Raw genomic sequence first — 20,054 nt, forward strand, 5'->3', positions numbered from 1 at the left:
GGAGTTAGCCTCGCTAGTGCTTCTTACAATACGAAGTTGTCGCCTTGCTTTGGTCAAGTGAATTTTTCCACTGGTCCACCTAAACCACGTGACCGGGAAGGCTCATATTTTTTCTTCCAGTGCCAACCCCGCGTTCAACTCCCGCTAGTACATGGAGATACCCTGCCTCATTTCTTAGAAATCTGTACCCGGCACTCTGCGCTGTGGCCACTACCTATTCTGCCCGGGGCTATGAAAACTTTCCGCAACTTGTCACCAACTCGTGCCTTTCTCTTTCCCCCTTCGTCACAATTTCTGAGAATTCTAATTCTGCCGTTCATTGTGTTTGTTAATCTCAGTGGAGACAATAGTCTGTGCATGTTTCACCATACCATCTCGGCCTGGCCTGCTCTTACTGTATGTACAGTACGATCTTCTCGCTTCTGAAAATGAAATATATATTCCTCCATAAATAAATACAATTGCATGACGCTTATCACACCCCCACCAGGGCGCACTGTATACATTTTACATTTTTTGCCAGTCTATTGTTCCCTAGCTTTATAAACCAAATCACATGCAAATTGCATTCTTGTCTAAGCACAACTCACACCACATTGACTGGATAATACTCTTAATATCTCATGTTATTGCATTCATGTGATGTTACGTCACAAAGATCTGATGATGTTACATCACTTGATAACTGATACACTGACAAGAGACAACAGAAGTAGCGCTTTTAGCAGCTTTCTTGAAATTAGTCGTTGTCACAGAAGATACTTTTTTAGAAAAGCATGTGGTTAACTCCACAAAATTTATATTCTGATTCAAAATTCTCTAGTTTCCCAAGTCACGAACGAATGAACAATGCCTGAATTTGATATATTTAGCGGTTAAGGAGTTACAGGTTTGCCACTTTTCCAGTAGGTTTTCTGCAGAATTCTTTCAGCCAAAGCTTTTGAAAGACATTGTTAAAAATGATCTGGTAATAATAATCATCTTCTTCTACCACTTTTCCCACAGGTGGGGTCGCAGGTGCGAACTGTGTCACACATGCAGATTTGGCCTTGTTTTACGACCAAATGCCCTTCTTGATGTCAACCCTGTATGGAGGAATGTGATCACTATTGCACGTTTCTTTGGTGGTTGTAGTGTACTATATTGTCTGAATATCAAGAGGAAAGTGTTGGGACAAACACAAATACTCAGTCCCCAAGCCAGAAGAATTACTCAGGTGCAATCAAAATCTCCGACCTGGCTGGGAATCAAACCCAGGACCCTTTGAACCGAAGGCCTCAACACTAACCATTCAGCCAATGAGTTGAATAATAATAATAATAATAATAATAATAATAATAATAATAATAATAATAATAATAATAATAATAATAATAATAATAATAACAATAACAATAACAACAATAACAACAATAATAATAATAATAATAATAATAATAATAATAATAATAATAATAATAATAATAATAATAATAATAATAATAATAGCATATGGGCTAACTAAGAGACCTGGTGAAGGTCTTTCGAGTTGATCTGTGGTGAGGCGCATTGTTAATTATTATAACGCTTTCAGAGGGAAGATTAGGAAGGAGATTTTCACTCACCCACTTATGAAAATTTACTTCATTTACGCTTGCCTCCTTACATGTGTCAACTCTATGCCATCGAGCTATTCAAAATCAAAAGAACTGTACGAGAACAGGATATTTCAGGTGACATCTCGTTAACGAAGCTGGAGGAAGTGACTGCAAATGCTATCGCATCTGTGCCACCCGAATCCTGTTACTCACACTCGTATTCTGGAGCAAAAATGGATGTTATGCTGTAAGAACATAAAAAATAACACGCTTCTTTCTTTGTTTATTCGTGTCAGAAGTATCAACTTTACTTACAGATATTTAACAAAAACCAACAAGATATCTACATTCCTACTATACAAATATACAAGTCTATTATACAATCACAGATAGAGCAACAATATTCGAGAGCTAGATGATGCTTGCCCAGTATTGGGCGACGTCAATAGCGTTGGGGGAGGCTGCAATCAAGTCTTTCATAGTGCACATTGAAGGACATAAAACACACTGACATAGATGTTGGATCGTCTGCTGCTCTCCGCAATCACAAAGTGATGAATCACTTGAGAAGCCCCACTTCCGCAAGTTTACTTTGGTTCTGCCGACTTCTGTACGGAGTCTGTTAAGGGCTTTCCATACTGCCCACTTCTCCTGATGTCCACATGGAAGACTTTCCTTCGGCTCTATCCAGCTGGAAAGGTGGTGGATTCATTCTTTCCACATTGTGACTCTAGCATTCTCTGCTTTCCCCTCAAGGTTAACTGATGTGCGGAGAAAACTTTTCCTAGATTTTAGCCTCTGTGTGGCTGGGTGGTATCCATAGAGAGGATGTGCTTCTGAAGAAGATGCCTGGTGCCTTTCTTTGTTAGCTGCTACCTCCCTACGTGTCTCACCGGGAGCAATACCAGCTAAAAGTTGGACCTTCTCAATGGGTGTAGGTTTCAGACATCCAGTAATGATCCTGCAGCTTTCGTTTAAAGCGATGTCGACCTGCTTCGTATGAATAACACGCTAATATAACCATAAATGTGAAGATCATACTTTTACCAAGTGCAAGCAGGGAAATAACATATAGAAGGCAGTGAAAAAGACTGAAAGATGGAATATTGTTAAAATGTTATTATTAAAAAAAAATTTCGTTCGAGAAGAAATCTACTTAAGGAATTCGCTACAGCAGATTAACATGAAAAGAAGATTATAGTAAGAAAAGAAGGTTTTCAGTTGAAGAATAAAAACGAATATTCAGCGGAGAAAATCATGCGAAACGACAAAATAATGCATTTCTGTAAATTGATAAATTAAAACAGAACAGCTGGACTGGATCGTTACATAATCACCTACATCACGAGACGCCAAGGAGGGAAGTGCCCAGCTTCATAAATTTGTTCTCAAGAAAATGAGAGGAACGAGCTATAAGAAAATTGAATCTCATTGTAATTGAGGCTTTGATAACCATATTGGTGGTCTGCAAGGCTTTAGCAAGATTCAATTTGAAGAAGCATTAGTAGCAATACATTCCTAAATCATAGAAGGCTTTGTACTCTAAGATGACAAAACTGCCCATCTTAATACATATTTCTGTTTCAACTGCGCAAGAAATGGCCTACGTCATGTGCTAAGTAGACAGAGGCAAAGGCTGCCTGGAGATGGGGACTTGAAGCCTACAAACCTATTCCCTGATGACCGTGATGGAGCAAAGACCTTCCCAGATGTTCCTGGAGGCTGATACGATGTTGCAATCGCATTGACAGCATGTCCTAAGTATTTGGACATACACAGCAACGAGGGAAAACAGGAAGAAAAGATAAGTTTATTAAAGTATAGATTCTGTAAGTAATTTAAATATCATGTTTTTAATAAATAATAATGTTATTTGCTTTACGTCCCACTAACTACTATTTTAAGGTCTTCGGAGACGCCGAGGTGCCGGGATTTAGTCCCACGGGAGTTCTTTTACGTGCCAGTAAATCTACCAACACGAGGCTGACGTATTTGAGCACCTTCAAATACCACCGGACTGAGCCAGGATCGAATCTGCCAAGTTGGGGTCAGAAGGCCAGCGCCTCAACCGTCTGAGCCCCTCAGCCCGCCTATATCATGTTTTTAAGAAGTGCCATTTTCTATTCTTGTGAGATATATATATGTGCAGTGCTGTCATGAATTATATTCAAAGAAAGTGATTTTACGCAGAAAGGCAATTAATTTAATAACAAAGGAGGTTATTAGGTAGTCATCAGACCAAAATGACAAGTTCTTTGAATTAGGATCTATTTAACCAGTGATAACCAAACCATGCGTTCGTAATGCAATCAATATTGAGTAAAGAGGTTAACTTATCCCAGCTGTTAATATGATATAACATTGTGGTTAATGTTAGGATTATATTAGGACATTATACTACGAAATGGAATTAATGTAATGTCGTATACAGGTTACATCGAGGTGATAGGAAGACATATGAAGAAAATAAGAGGAATCTGAAGAAAATTGAGAACAAAATGGAATATTTAAGTGGATGAATAGTAATTATGTAGTCATATGTGTCAAATTAAGATGGATTATTGTGGTTATTGTAATGAAGAGTGAAATATAAAGTAGATGATATATATGTGAAGAATGGTCGAGTAATAAGAAGAGTAATGATGGTGATGATTATTTTTCCGTCAAGATTGAAGAGATGGATATTTTATTGACAATGTTAAATTAGTTGACGCAATTTAAGATTGAGAATAGTTATATTTGATTCCGTAACGCATATTAATCCTTCAGTATTCCATATATAACCCAAAATACAATCTATATAATGTGTATATATCAATTGAATACCTGTAGATCATCAAAAACAATCAACATAGGGAAGTTAATGCGAACTTTTCCTATACTGTCCTGAATTTCTAACCACAAATATTTTTACTCAAATAAATAGTTAGTAGGATTGTCTGATCATGTTGAGTGGTATCACTGGAAAGGTTATCTGTAACTGAAGGATGTCGACATTGATTAGTGGAGTTTTCTTAGAAGTCAGACTACTGAGTTTCCAAAAGAATAACATTAAATAGGCGTCAGGTGTAACTGACAGCATAATGACAGATCACATATGATAAATACATTGGCACTCAACTTAATTTTGGAAATTGATATTTATTTTTGATGAATAACTTAATTAGCAGTAATGGTAATTTTGATTATTTTTAGATCATGAGGCATTATAATTAATCAATAAACTTGAAATCTGACGGAGTACGTCTTCGTATATCTGTATAATATATTTGGACTTTTCGTATGTGTTGCTGGACCATTTGCACGGCACATCTTACACTCCTATGTTGGTAACATAGCGTATTCAACTGCCATACGTGTACATTAACGCCATCTATGCGCACGCAGTGGAACTTGTGGTGAGTTTGAACGCTGATACACAGATAGCGCGTGACTCACTGAACTGTCGGGTGTTGCTCTGAGCGCTCCGCAAACGACTGTCTGCCTGTCTGCTATTTGAACTTACTGGAATTAGATGCCTTGTAATGTTTACGATATATTGCAAGATGGATTTCGTTGCTACGGGAATCAGATAAAGTGGTGTGGTGCATCCCTTTTCAGGGATGAGTTGTCAATATTATTTATTTATATTTTAATTTGATGAAAAGGATGTAGAGTTTAATGTAGTTTTTTGTCGTGTGATGGGTGATTGCTTGGTGCACTGTTCATTTATGGATTATTTGGTAATTTTGTGTTCTTTATTTCTGTAAGTACCTCCTCTCCTTATTTGTGGAATTGTTTTTTTCTAAATTTTGTGTGCGCCTCGGGTTTGGCGTTCATATTTTTGTAAGCCGTAATTTATGTTCGTTTCATTTTCGTCATGTGGACTCGTATTTTGGAGCCGTCGTATGTGCATTGTGATGTCCGCTGAAATCTTGGTGTGTTTTGGTCTTTTCCCATTTTATTTTTCATATTATTTTTTAGTGTTTTACATTTGATTTATCGCTGCCCATACTTATAAATTCTGCCTGTGTGTGACATTACATTTTATTGTGACATATTGTTTTATTTATTTTCATTATTTTATTACGGGTTTGTTTTTCCTCTCTAACTGTACATTTTTTAACTGTGCACCGAGCAATCTCTGTTGACACTAATTTTCCCAAATAATTATTATTATTAAAATGTAATTTAAGATAGATAAGTATATTTTGGGCTGTTTGGTGACAACAAATTTCTGTATTATTCATTTTACGAGTAGTGTTTCTGTAGAATGTAAGGACATTGTTAATGGAGGGCTTTTATACGTTCGCGTCATCATTCTTGCTTTGTTGAGTGGCCTTATCACCTCGAACCGTGTCGGTTGCCATTGTTGGTTATCTGTTCTTATCTTTGCCTGTCATAACGTAACTGTTGTATTGTTATTATCATCTTATCGCGTGTAGAGTCTGCCTCTGGATGCTGTTGCGTTCGGATCTATCTCAATTGTTGTTGCTCTCTTATGAGCATGTATTTGAGTATGTGATTACTAACATTTTGTATTACCTGACCGGTTCTCTCTTGAAGTGTACGGCATATGAACGATGACTTCTCATTCCTTTCTGTTGGTGGTTTTATATTGGTGATGCTAAATTTTACTATGCTATTCGGTTCTATTTCTGGGATATGCTATGTCACTGATATTTTTCGTCAGAGATGTCTTTGTGATTGATTAGTGCGACGCGTTTTGCATTTATTTTCTTCTACTACTACGCGCTCAGTGTAGTGAACCCTCCATTAAGAATGGGCCTTAGAAAATTTATTTATTTTAAGTGTAGATAGCATGTTGTATGATATATTTTAGGTTTATTCAAGGAGCTCCTTTCTTAGTTAGGTCGCTAGGGTTAGTATTTCGTTTTCAAAAATGTATATTCTTTTAAAATTTTCTACTATTTACATAAATTATTTATTTATTTATTTATTTATTTACTTATTTATTTATTTATTCATTCAAATTAAGAGATGGTATATTTATTTGTTAAAAACCTCACTTTAGGATTATAAATTATTTATGCTAATTTTAAAAGTGCCATATTTACCTAAATTTCTTTTTTTTTTTTAGAAAGAGAATTATGTATTTATTTTTATTTACTTGAAACTTCAATATTTCTCTAACTAAATAAAACTTATTTGTTTCACCTATTTATTTGCTGCTAAAGATGTAATGGTTTGAATTAATTTTTGAATTAACTGTAGTATAGTTTTTTGAAAAGGGTGTACAAATTTTACTTGTAGATGCTTGTTCTGGTTCCCTTGTTGATCCCACCCTTTGTTCCATGGGAAATGGGTCCCTTGTGTTAAATATTCACTCTTCCACATTTATTTTAAAATTTTCCTGTGTTTTGGTAGCTTTATGATTTTGTCGCTTCCTTGTTGTGATACGCTTACCCCATGGTGTCACTAGCCGGACATCATTTGATATCACTTGTGTGAGGGGGCGTGTCAAGCAAAATGATGATTTAATGAATTTTCTTTTCTTCCTGAAGTGTGAATACCGTATTTCACGGCATAATTGTCGCACTTTTTATACCAAAATTTTCGAAAAAAATTGTAGGGTGCGACCATTATACGATGAATATTTAATACCAGTATTTGTATTACTCAAAAAATGTATTTATAACTAAATTGTATTTGATACAAATTTAAGATGCACGTAATACTCGCGTTTATACATCAAAATATTTAAAATAGTCTAAAACAAAATTCATAATTTTTCGCAACAATTCGGCGAACGTTTTTCCAACCTGAAAATAAAAATGAACGTATTAAGTTAATGTGTCATTAATTTGAGTATTACAGTTAAAATATTACACTTGCAAAAAATTATCGCTTTGTTGTGAAATGCGGACTTACCGGTACGCAATTTATTCCAAATCTTCGGTGTCGCTATCGCAGGTTTCGCTATCTGATGCGCCGTCCTCGCCTCTGTTAATACCAGTATCAGATTCGTCTCCCTGCCACACTGCGTCATCTTCGGAACCGTCTAGTGCATTCGAAATCCCAGTCCTTTTGAAGCTCTTGGAGACTAGTTCAGGTGGTATAAGATCCCAACTCTTCTTCACCCACGAGCATAACAAGTCCAAGGGTGGACGCCTGATATTTCCGGCGGGCGTCAATTGCTGATCGCCACTCATCATCCACTCGTTGTAAAATCGACGTAAGTGATCTTTAAAGGGTTTATTAACACATACGTCTAGTGGCTGCAAAGTAGATGTTAGGCCACAAGGAATGACTATCTGTCGTGTCTTATTTGTAGTGAGAATTTGCTTCACTTCGTTCACGAGGTGACCTCGGAAACTATCTAAAACAAGCAGAGCTGATTGTTTTAGTAGTGCACCAGGTCTTCTATTCCACACAGTTTTAACCCAGTCCAGCATGAGTTCTACGTCCATCCAACCCTTTGGTTGCACTCGTACATGAATTCCACGGGGAAACTGTATATTCTTAGGCATCGTTTTCGTCTTGAAAATGATGTAAGGCGGCAACTTTCTCCCGTCAGCTGTAATGGCTAGCATTGCCGTGCATCGCAACTTCTCACTACCGCTGGTTTTCATTAATACACTCCGTGATCCTTTTAGTGCAATAGTGCTGTTGCGAGGCATATCAAAAAAGATTGGAGTCTGATCGGCATTACCGATTTGAGAAAGCAAGTACGAAGTTTCCTTGCGCAAACGTATGACAAATCGGTGAAAATTTACAATCTTGTCCGTGTAATCAGCAAGCAACTTTTGGCTTAGTGTTGTTCTCCTTCGCACTGACAGATTGTGTCGTCGCATGAACCCCTTAATCCACCCACGAGTCGCCTTAAACTGAGTTACCGGTATGTTGTGTTTGCGCGCTACCTCCTGTCCCTTAATTTGTAACATTTCATATGATACACTGCAGCCATTGTTACGTATTTCCCTGACGTACCTAAACACTTCTTCGTCAATTATAGGAAACTTCCCTGTTTTAGGACCTCTAAACGCGCGTCTAGAAGGGTTTGTGCTTTTTAGCTTGTTTTTGACTTTCCGCCAGTCACGCACCAACTTTTCACTCACAGAAAAGTTTCTTTCTGCAGCTCTGTTCAGCGAAGGCAATTACGCTTAGCTTGAAGCCCGCAGAATAGTATCTATATTTACCCATAATCGCTTATAAATGCTTCACACGTTAATGTTTTGCGATATAAATGACTTTCCGTAATTGTTCACTATTAAAACAAATTATTTCTGCAAACACCCAAAACACAAATTAAAAACTTAAATTCTCACGCACACATGTCTACAGTAATCACGTAAATCTGAAACAAATAAATGCATCTGTGATCTGTCCATTCCAGAGCAGCCAATACTGTTAGGCAGCAAGGAAGCATGCAACAATTTATCAGTTTAGCTCATTGGTTGCGACACACTACTGCGCTTGCGCAAAGCTCGCAAACCGGAGCTCTAGCTAGCGCGGTGTAGATCTACTGTATAGTTGACTGTATTCCGAGACGTCAGTAACAAACATTCATTTTTTTCAATTTCTTTTAAACATACGGTAATTAGGTTAATATTTCTTCCCAGTTATTGATGGTTTTACATTACATTACTGACGAGTTTATAAAATAAAACTTTAATAGCATTGGATAATAATTATCTTGACTGCTTGGATAAAAGTTTTCATCCCATGCCCGGACACTTATGACGTAGTAGTAAGATAAGAGTCTAGCGATGACAACTGAGACATCGTAAATAATTCGGCTGAATAATTCCGTGGAAATCTGCGTTATCGTCTTGGATTTCAGTTCGTGCGCAATAACACAAGAGCCGGCCCCATGGTGTAGGGGTAGCGTGCTTGCCTCTTACACGGAGGCCTCGGGTTCAATTCACGTCCGGGTCAGGGAATTTTACCTGTATCTGAGGGCTGGTTCGAGGTCCATTCAACCTACCTAGCCGGTATTTCCTGGCAACGTTGCCGATAAGCGATAACTTACAGCCTTACGTATTTCAAATGGGAACTCATAATATGTAGGTGGTGAATAAATAGTACACTGTCTCGCGACCACGTTTTCAAACTGCCGATAGCCTACCGGTAAGCATAATATGTAGGTGGTGAATAAATAGTACACTGTCTCGCGACCATGTTGTCAAACTGCCGATAGTCTACCGGTAAGCCATGCGTTGTACATATACCGGTATTATTTATTTATACGTTGTGCAACATGTCGCAAACGTGACTGTGTTGCCAAATTGCCCATAAACCATACACGTATTTAAATTGCGCATTCATGTGCAACTTACGTTGCAGTTCCATTTACCTTTTAACCAGATTAGTGAACAAAATTTGGACGTGCGACGATTATGTAATTAAAGGCTTAAAGTCCGATTTTTGTATTGAAAATAAAGGATGCGACGATTACGCGGCGGCGACGATTATGCCGTGAAATACGGTATTAAGGATATGTACTTTGAAATACTCGAGAATTTCACGAATGACGAGAATTTTACATGAATGAGATGAACAATGTTTTTTTGATGATAATTAACAAGCATGATGATTGTGATAATGAAATATTAACAGCTAGTTACAGGCAAAGCTATCTTAAATCCTATGAATTGATTGGCAAATGTAATATAGACAAATTAAGTGAAAAATTTAAGAAATTAGGTTCCGTAAAGACAAAGCAAGTATATGAAACGTGATTTTATATTTGACGAATTATATCGAATAATGAGCATCAGAAACATTTTCTATATCCCAATGAAAACATGTATATAACATGAATTTTTAAAAAAATTAAGAATAAAGGCCTTTTAAATGTTTTATGAATAATAAGTAGATTCAAAGTCAGCTGATGAAATAATTAGATTCTTTTCATAATATTAGGATTTTCAAATCATTTTTTCCTAGATCTTTTTAATTTAATAATGTTAGATAAAATTTACCCATACTTTCAATGACTACTTAGGTTAAGCATGTAGTTATAAGTGAACCTAGGCTAAGTATCATAAAAGTTTTTGAGGAAATGAACCAAATCGCAAGAACGCAAAAATGTAATGTGAATTCAGTCGTTTATCTTGTTTGGCCCCTCTCTATCAGGACTCATGACCCCATTTACCCCATTTCAAGACTGACTGAAAATTAACGATCATTTCGAGCTAGCCTGGATGTTATTGCGACTTGACCCGGATGCGGGAACGCTGCATATGTTATTGTACTGAGACAGATATCACAACCCCCAGGACATACATTATTACGTGTAATTCAGAATTGATTTATTTGATATGTTACAGAAGATGAAGAAGCTGGGAGGTTTTCCGTAGTGGATACTTTTTGCATATAAAGGTGCAGCATTTGGAAATTATGTTCTAATTACGAACTAGCAAAATGTATTAAGAAGAGGAACCATGTTTTATGATGTTATATTTTCAATATGTTTAAATGTCAGTGGGAAACTTTCTAGTCTTTGGTTTATTTGTGTAAGGTTCATTATTATTGTATGCTTATTTATAAGATATGTATTATATGTAATGCTGTATGTATTGATGAAATGCTTAAGTGTGGATATAATATAATAGAAAACAGCTAGTTGATTACAAGTCGGTGGGACGGTATACAACCCAGGTGCAGTTCCCTACCCTTTTAGTCATTTTCAGAGGGTGAACTAAGTCCGATTAAATTGACCACAACAAGGCATGATGTACACGTCCTGGGAGAAAAGAAAGAATTATCATGCTTTATTAAAATTAGAGAGATTGATTTTGGTGAAATTTCAGACAATTTATTATTATTATTATTATTATTATTATTATTATTATTATTATTATTATTATTATTATTATTATTATTATCAATGTCTACAGAGCTTCAATGCTTATGTTAAATAACAAAATATAAAATAATTATATGATGCATTTTCATAAGTTTCATTTCATATTAACATCGAACAATTTGACTGAAATATATAAAAAATAAGTACACTGGATATTTACTTCCAGTAAGTATATCATCATATGGACCTATCTAATACACAATAGCAATTTTTTATTACAGTTAGTATGGATTCATTACTATGGTAGGTAAATATGATGCTAAATTGTTTTTAAATTTTAAATTTACTTCTTAATGGACGAGAGTTACGCTGAGGATAATGAGACCTCAGTGAAATTCAAAAACAATGTAAATGAAAATACTGGAACTCGAAATGTATATCTAAATAATGTTTCACCATATATTTGGTAACCGGGAGGGTTGGCCATGCGGTTAGGGGCACGGAGCTGTGCACTTGCAATCGGGAGATAGTGGGTTCAAACCTCACTGCCAGCAGCCCTGAGAATGGTTTACCATGATTTCCCATTTTCACACCAGGCAAATGCTGGGGCTGTACCTTAATTAAGGCCACGGGCGCTTCCTTCCCCTTCCCAGGCCTTTCCTATCCCATCATCTCCATAAGACATTCCGTGCCTGTGCAACACAAAGCAAATTGTAAAACAAAAATAATATTTAAAAAACCCAAACATATCGAAGCAGTGGTGCTCACCTCAAAATATATTCATCACTGAACTAGCAGCAGTATCAACTTGAGATTTGATATATATTACATCAAGTTTATAAACTTTCAACCTTTATCTCCAACTCTGTCGCTGGAAGTTTCTGAGGCAATAATCTGCGTTTTCATAGTATGCTGAAATAATGCTTGCAGAAGATTTAGCCAGTAATATTGCAGACTTTTGTTCTTATTAATGCTGTGATTTGGTAACTGTGAGCAATACCAGTTGTGGCAAATAACTGTGAGCAATACCAGTTGTGGCAAAGCAATATACGGATCAACTAAGTGTAAAAATCAGACAGATTCTTCCATATTCATCTGAATGTTCATATTAGATCAAGCAAGACGCTGAAAACTGTAATGTGTGGGTCAATGTTTTCTTGTAGCAGATACGAACAGATAAGAGTCGATCAGTCTGGGCAGTACAGGAAGTTTGTGCTTGCAACCACATTCCTCATTCTTGCATTCTTCTCATCTCCACACAGTACTTCATAAAAAATACCAGCATGTTCCCACCCTTCTATACATAGCATTTCTTACCAAACTATCATGATACAGAGTAAGTTGCAGTCGCCTAACGACTATCTGTTTATTCAGGTTGACCCAATCTTGGCGTGACTTTGTAATTAAATTAATTAGATAGAATTACTCTCCATATACCAATCAGATTTCATTCAAACCACTTCCTAAACACTCTTAGGAGTAATTAGAACAAATTGTGAAATTTTCAGCAAAATCAGTCCAGTAGTTTGTCTATTCGGGATCGATCGATCGATCAATCAATCAATCAATCAATCAATCAATCAATCAATCGAAAGTTTCACATTTCTATATATAGATTGCCCAAAATATTATCTATAATACTGTGCTGTTTTATTGTTCTGAGAGCAATTACGCAGAGTCGGACTCCATGCGATTACTACTAATGAAATTAATAGTACGCATAAGATGTTAAAACATCAAGGAAATATGGAATTGCATGAAACAGTTGCGATCAGAATCCTAGTGGCCGTGAGCGAGACAAAAAAGTAATGGTCGAATTAACGCCAACAGTTAGAAAAATAAAATCGAAGTGAATGCACATTGAAAGAAAAAGCGCACACAAGTTAGCTGCAAGAGTGATTCGGAAGTAAATACATCAAGGTTATAATATCAACTAAAGAAGAAAGAGATATTATATGCCTATAAGTGTAAAATACGTATAATTTTAATACTATCATTAAAAGAATTTCATTGAATGCGAAATACACGGCAAGACTCACCTAACCAATCATAAGAGGGCATTGAACAGGCCTTGCCTTATAAGAAGAAAGATCTGACTAGTATACACAATTTTAGCTAAACAAATAAAACTAGCTTTTTAAAGTTTATTTTCCGGGTTGAACCGTATTGTTATTTTGTGTACATTACGTACAGTTTGCCAACGTTTCGAATACATTGCAGTATTCTTTGTCAAGGCAACTGAAATACCTCTACTCGATCCGAGGTAACCATTCTCCCAGGCAGCAATCATACTACAAGAGTAAAAATGAAATGGCGTATGGCTTTTAGTGCCGGGAGTGTCCGAGGACAAGTTCGGCTCGCCGAATGCAGGTGTTTTGATTTGACACCTGTAGGCGACCTGCACGTCGTGATGAGGATGAAATGATGATGAAGACAACATATACACCCAGCCCCCGTGCCAGCGAAATTAACCAATTAAGGTTAAAATTCCCGACCCTACCGGGAATCGAATCCGGGACCCCTGTGACCAAAGGCCAGCCCATGGAGCCGGACACTACACGAGTAGTTCCTGACCTTGGTCTTTTATATCTTAGCCTTTCTGGCTAACGTACGCCCCCTCGCTGTCTCGTAAGAATTCTGGAGGGTATGTGTCGCAGCCAGGTAGTGGGGCTTGCCTGCGCTGTTATGTAATTGGAGGTTCGGCCTGCAGGTTAATGTTGTGGTCTGTAGGTCTTCTACTATGAATGATAGACATCCAAGAATTACCTATTTTATATCCTTCTTCTAAATTCATAATGTTTGGATGTTTCTTGATTTCGATAGCCTCGTGGATTTTCCTTTCCATAATCCAAGAGATAGCTGCTAGGATCTTGGTGCTGTCAAATGATATTCTCACCGGGCAAGTTGGCCGTGCACTTAGAGGCGCGCGGCTGTGAGCTTGCATCCGGGAGATAGTGGGTTCTGAGACACACATAATTCCTCGTCATTAAGGGATATTATACTGTACTTTGTAATATATTACGAAAGATAGATAAAAAGGATGAGATATTTTTGCCCGTGAGATATTAAAATAACTATATAACATTTTATTTTTCATAAATACATTCGTAGCGAGGAAGTACAATGGCGGGAATAGCCATCGCTTCGTTGCCTTGCTTCATTTGCCTTCTATGTTGCTCTGGTACAAGCATCTATGAACCACAGGCAGCTCACTTCTGTAGTGAAGTCACGTGCAATGTTTCTTTATTGCATGTGTGTTTTTAGGCTGTAAATCAGTGCGTACTTGTCTTCTGTTGAGTGATAGTTATGGGATAAGCCTATGTGTGCAATTTCTTTCTTTAACATTAATACTGTGATCTTTTGTAATCATCTACAGTTTTCATTTGTTGCATCTGTTTCCTGGCCTTTATATCAGTGCATACTTGTCTTGTGTTGAGCAAGTGTTATGTGATTAATTAGCCTACTTGAGTGATTTTTTCTTTTAACTTAATACCGTGATTTCTTTTGTAGAGATATTGTTTACGGTATTTATTTGATGCGTGTATTTTTCAGCCTTTATATTAGTGTAGAGGCTTAATTGTATTGTGTTGAGTGAGTGTTATATGATTAGCCTAAGTGTGTGATTTCTTTCTTTTAACATTACAGTGATAATCAATAGTGATTTATTTGTGTTATGGGTGAGAACATCCATAAGAATAAGCAGGGAGAGACAGGAAGAAACAAAAACAAACTGTGCTTAATGTACTTAATTACATTTCTCGAAAGAATCCAGATAAAAGTCTCAGCTGGGTGGTTAAAGAAACTGCTGAAACAACAGGCATTTCTGAGAAGACTGTTTATAAAGTGTGATCAGCAACCACTACAGGACCTTTGGCTCCTCCGATTAAAACAAGAGAACGTAAAGCACCATGGAAAGACAGCAGGTCAGTCAAGTTCAATGATTTTGTTCGCAGTGGTGTAAGGCGTAAGGTGCACAAGCTTTTCCTTAAAACCTAACCTCCAACCTTGCAGCAAGTCCTACAGCCTGTGAAGAATGATAAAGACCTTCCCGAGTTCAAAAGAACAACTTTGTATCGTCTGTTGAGAGACATGGGTTTCCAGTACGAAAAGAAAGGGAATTCAGCTCGTTTGACGGAAAGAGAGGACATTATATCTTGGCGTCACAAGTATCTGTCAACAGTTAAGAAATATCGAGACGAGGGAAGGAACATCTTTTACACTGACGAGTCATGGGTTAACACAGGGCACACTGTTGGGAAAGAATGGAAAGATAAGGCCATTTCAACTCCACGCGATACTTTTCTGTTAGGACTCTCTTGCGGTCTTAAGTCACCTACAGGTTGTGGTCCACGGTTCGCATTAGTTCATGCCGGTAACGAGAATGGGTTTCAGTGCAAGAAGAATACCGCAGATGCTTACGACGAAATTGATGGTGATTGTTATGAGGAGTATTTTAAAGAACGTCTACTACCGAACCTGCCACCCAAACTCTGTCATTGTTCCTGACAATGCCTCCTATCACAGCCGCAAGAAAGAAGCTCTGCCTAGGAAGTTATGGAAAAAAGAGGACCTGCGGTCATGGCTTCAGGAATGTGGTGTAGTGTATGATGAGAACATGTTGAAAACGGACTTGATGGCCCTCGTAAGCAGTGTGCGATGGAAATACGATCGCCACAGAATCAAAGAAATGACAAGAGAAAATGGTGTCATGGTTCTTCATTTACCACCAAACCATTGTGAGCTGAACCCTACTGAACTTGTTTGGGCGCAAGTGAAGCACTATGTTGCTATGAACAACACCACGTTCAAAACAAGGGAGATGGAAAGACTCATCGATGAAGGTTTCCTACGGGTGTCTACTGAAAACTGGGTGAACTACGTGAAACACGTGGAAAATATTGAAGCGGACATGTGGAAATCTGATTTGATCCAGGATAGAGATGTGTCGTTCCTGACTGAACTGCTCCTAAAGCACTGCTCCTCGGGATGAGTAAGTCTTCAAGGAAGGACTAGCTACGGAGTTGTAGTTCTTTAAGTCCCAACCGACCAATGAGACGCTTGCATGCGATACGAGCGGGACATGATGGAACTAAGAGTAGGAGGTTATATCATTAAACTTGCAAAGTTCGTGTGCATTTCGTTAAATAAATAAGTACCGTACATATCATCGCAAATGGATAAGCAGAAGCGACAGCAGTTTTCGTTGAGTGAAAAACGCAAAATACTTGCGGAAGTAGAGAAAAGCAGAAAGAAAGGAGATGTAGCGAAGAAGGATGGCATTAGCCCATCAACACTTTCTACGTTTTTAAAACAGAAAGTAAGATAGAGGAAAACATTGATGCTGATGCCCTAGGTCCACAGCGTAAGAAGATCAGGACAGCCGACTACAAGGAGGTGGACCAAGCCGTCTATACGTGGTTTGCGGAAATGCGGAGTAAAAACATTCCAATAAATGGCCCACTGTTATGAGAGCATGCGCGAGCTTTCGCACATTCGCTTGGGACACCTGAGTTTATGGGTAGTGCTGGTTGGCTTCATAGGTTCCGGGAGAGATATGGCATATCCCACAAAATTATAAATGGTGAAGCTAATGATGCCCCGAAGGAAGTTGCGTCTTCATGGCGGCCGGAGACTCTAAAGGATGCCTTGAAAGAATATTCGCCGGCAGACATTTATAATGCAGACGAATCTGCTTTATTTTATGAACTAATGCCGAACAAAACCCTTGATTTTAAGGGAAATAAGTGTTTTGGGGGCAAACGTTCAAAAGAACGTATCACGGCTCTTTTGTGCATCAATTCCACAGGGACAGACAAACTGAAGCCTCTCATAATTGGGAAATTTGGGAAGCCAAGGTGCTTCAAGGGGGTGCAACATCTGCCCTGTGAATACAGACACAATTCTAAGGCATGGATGACATCTGTGCTATTCAAAGAGTGGTTGTTGGACTTGGAACGTCGGATGAAGGCCGAAAAGAGAATTCTTCTATTATTGGACAATTGCTCTTCTCATAATTGTGTGCCTCGCCATTTGGAGCATGTAAAAGTTTTATTTTTGCCTCCAAATACAATTTCAATTTTGCAGCCGCTGGATCAGGGTATAATTCATGCAGTAAAGCGGCATTACCGAGCTCATGTAGTCCGTCAAATGCTGTGCAATGTTGCCACGAATAGAGCCATTAACATCAATATATTGGAAGCAATGCAGATGTTTAATGCTGCATGGAAATCCCTGAATGCAGACATCATCACAAACTGCTTTAGAAAAGCTGGAGTGGTTTTTACAGGAGACGTCGCAGAAAGTGAAGTGTTGGATGATGTGGAAACCGAGGAGAATTGGAAATTTTGTGTACAACGTTGGATGTGCCATCTACGGTAAGTCTTACCGACTACATCAATGTAGATAGTGATGTAATAGACCACAAAGAAATCACAAATGAGGAAATTGTGGAGGACATTATGAATGATAGAGACCCATGCGATGAGGAGGAAGAGGAAGACAACCCCCAAAATGATTGTGATCGACAGAGCTTGACTCTTCAGCAGGCAACGAACATGGCACGTAGCCTTCAAGATTTTCTCGTGTCACGAAGTGATGTGCCAGAATCTGTTTTAAATTCATGTGCAGTGGTTGGTGACTATTTGGAACGAGCTTTTGTGTCTGGATCTGTTCAGAAGAAAATCACAGACTTTTTCAAAAAATGATGTTCTGGAACAGTATGTAGACTTGCTGGTACAATGTAAAAATAGATTTTATGGAAACATCTGTCAGTACTGTAACTCTTATTATTATAATGGTATTTTGAAGTTATATAGATCCTGCAGCTGATATAACAGGGCAGATGACCTCGTAGTTCCGCCCCTAAAAACAACAATAACTAACGGATATAATACTAGGTGAGTTCTTAAGAATTGACTTATTTCAGTGTAACAAAATTTCAGTATAACAAATTAATTTCAGAGGTCCCCAAAATTTTGTTATACTGGTATTTTACTGTAATTCTTTTCAATTATGTGTTATTTAGTTGTAATATTTTATGGATGTAAAACAATCTTAATAATGTTATTTGCTTTACGTTCCACTAACTACTCTTTTACGGTTTTCAGAGACGCCGAGGTGCCGGAATGTAGTCCCACAGGAGTTCTTTTTACGTGCCAGTAAATCTACCGACATGAGGCTGACGTATTTGAGCACCTTCAAATATCACCGGACTGAGCCAGCATCGAACCTGCCAAGTTGGGGTCAGAAGGCGAGCGCCTTAACCGTCTGAGCCACTCAACCTGGCAAAATAATCTTAACAAACAAATTAATTATTAGAAGGTTCAATGTAAAGACTCAACCTTGAGATAATCGTTTATAAAGGCTGAAGATGCTTGAAATAACGAGCGAAACATGTCCCTGTTAATGTTTGTATTGTAATAAAATGTCCTTCTTGAGACAAACATTTTTATGTATTGTATTAAGTGGAAAATAAAACAAAAATTGTAACCATTAGTAGTACGTTCAATAGGGGTGAAAAACATGAAAATAGTTTTATGCACTGTATAGCCACCGACATGTACGGGAGTCAACACTGGTAGATTTGAATTGTTGGAATGTTAGAATTTTGTTTATTTTTCATGGTTTTGCCCATGCTGATAAATTCATAATGATTTACCATTGATATCTGATATTTTCTTGATCTCGACAAATTACATAAATTTAAATGCCCATGGTCTGTTATGCTGACACTTTCAGACTTGACTACTTATATTTGAACTATACTATTTTGTCTGTTGTCTTTGTTAATGAAACTTCGTTGTACAACACGGTTAAAATTTCACAGTGAAAATGAGCATAAACATGAATGATTATTTATATTATTTTTCTGCACTTTGACATGTGTATTTGAAGTTGATTGAGTCAGCACACTTGATTCCAGGCTTCAGTCACACACATCCTTACGTTAACAATCACTGTTATTTATTATTGTAAGCCTTTTAGAAGTCAAAGAACGTGGGCAACAAGTGCTCCCTTCCAAAATAAAAGGCCCCCTGAAAGGCATTCTCTGGTCTAACCAGATGATCAGTAGCAGAACGATGAGAGCGAAAACCACACTGGTACTTAGATAGGACACCTCTCTTCTCCACGACCCACACAAGCCATTGGTTCGCCATCCTTTCGAATACTTTAGAGGCCATTTGTTAGGCATATTGGCGTGTAACTATCCAGAAGCTTTGGATCTTTATCTGGCTTCAGAATTGGTATCACAATTCCCTCATAGTACTGCGATGGAAACTCTCCTTCACTCCATATTCCTCTGAGTCGAAATGGAATGCAGATTGAATCAGAGTACAGAACATGCCTTTCTCTACATGGAAAAACTAGTTTCAAATTAAAACATTTGAATGGGAATCACTATATTGCAGTAATATGCCACAAAAAAACTTTATCACTAACAAGCATAGCTCGGCACTCCTAGCAAGTGTTAATGGAGTCAGTCACACTCTAGCAAAAAAAAAAACTGAAAGATTTGATAGAACTCACTTTTCCAGCCTCAGCTATATTCCATCGTATTTCTGCCAACCATGGATCTGGGAGACCAGAGGCTTCTTTCCTTGCGGCAGCTGCTTGAAATCCTTCCAAAAACTGTTCAGGTAGTTTACCAAAAACATTGGCCACACTCATTGCTGGAACTGACTCTGGAACATATTCTGGTCGATATGCCTTGAATAAGCTGCAATCAC

General features: G+C 37.7%; 1 protein-coding gene across 1 annotated transcript in view; it reads right to left on the reverse strand.

Annotated features, from left to right (window-relative positions):
- The window catches only part of LOC136874927 (centromere protein I), a 331,694-nt gene that overhangs the window by 204,380 nt on the left and 107,260 nt on the right, over positions 1-20,054 (reverse strand). The window contains exon 6 of the mRNA XM_067148637.2: positions 19,855-20,044. Coding sequence (XP_067004738.2) covers positions 19,855-20,044 — 190 coding nt within the window. The remainder of the gene's footprint in view (positions 1-19,854; positions 20,045-20,054) is intronic.

This window comes from Anabrus simplex, chromosome 5, assembly GCF_040414725.1.
Source record: "Anabrus simplex isolate iqAnaSimp1 chromosome 5, ASM4041472v1, whole genome shotgun sequence".
NCBI lineage: Eukaryota > Metazoa > Arthropoda > Insecta > Orthoptera > Tettigoniidae > Anabrus > Anabrus simplex.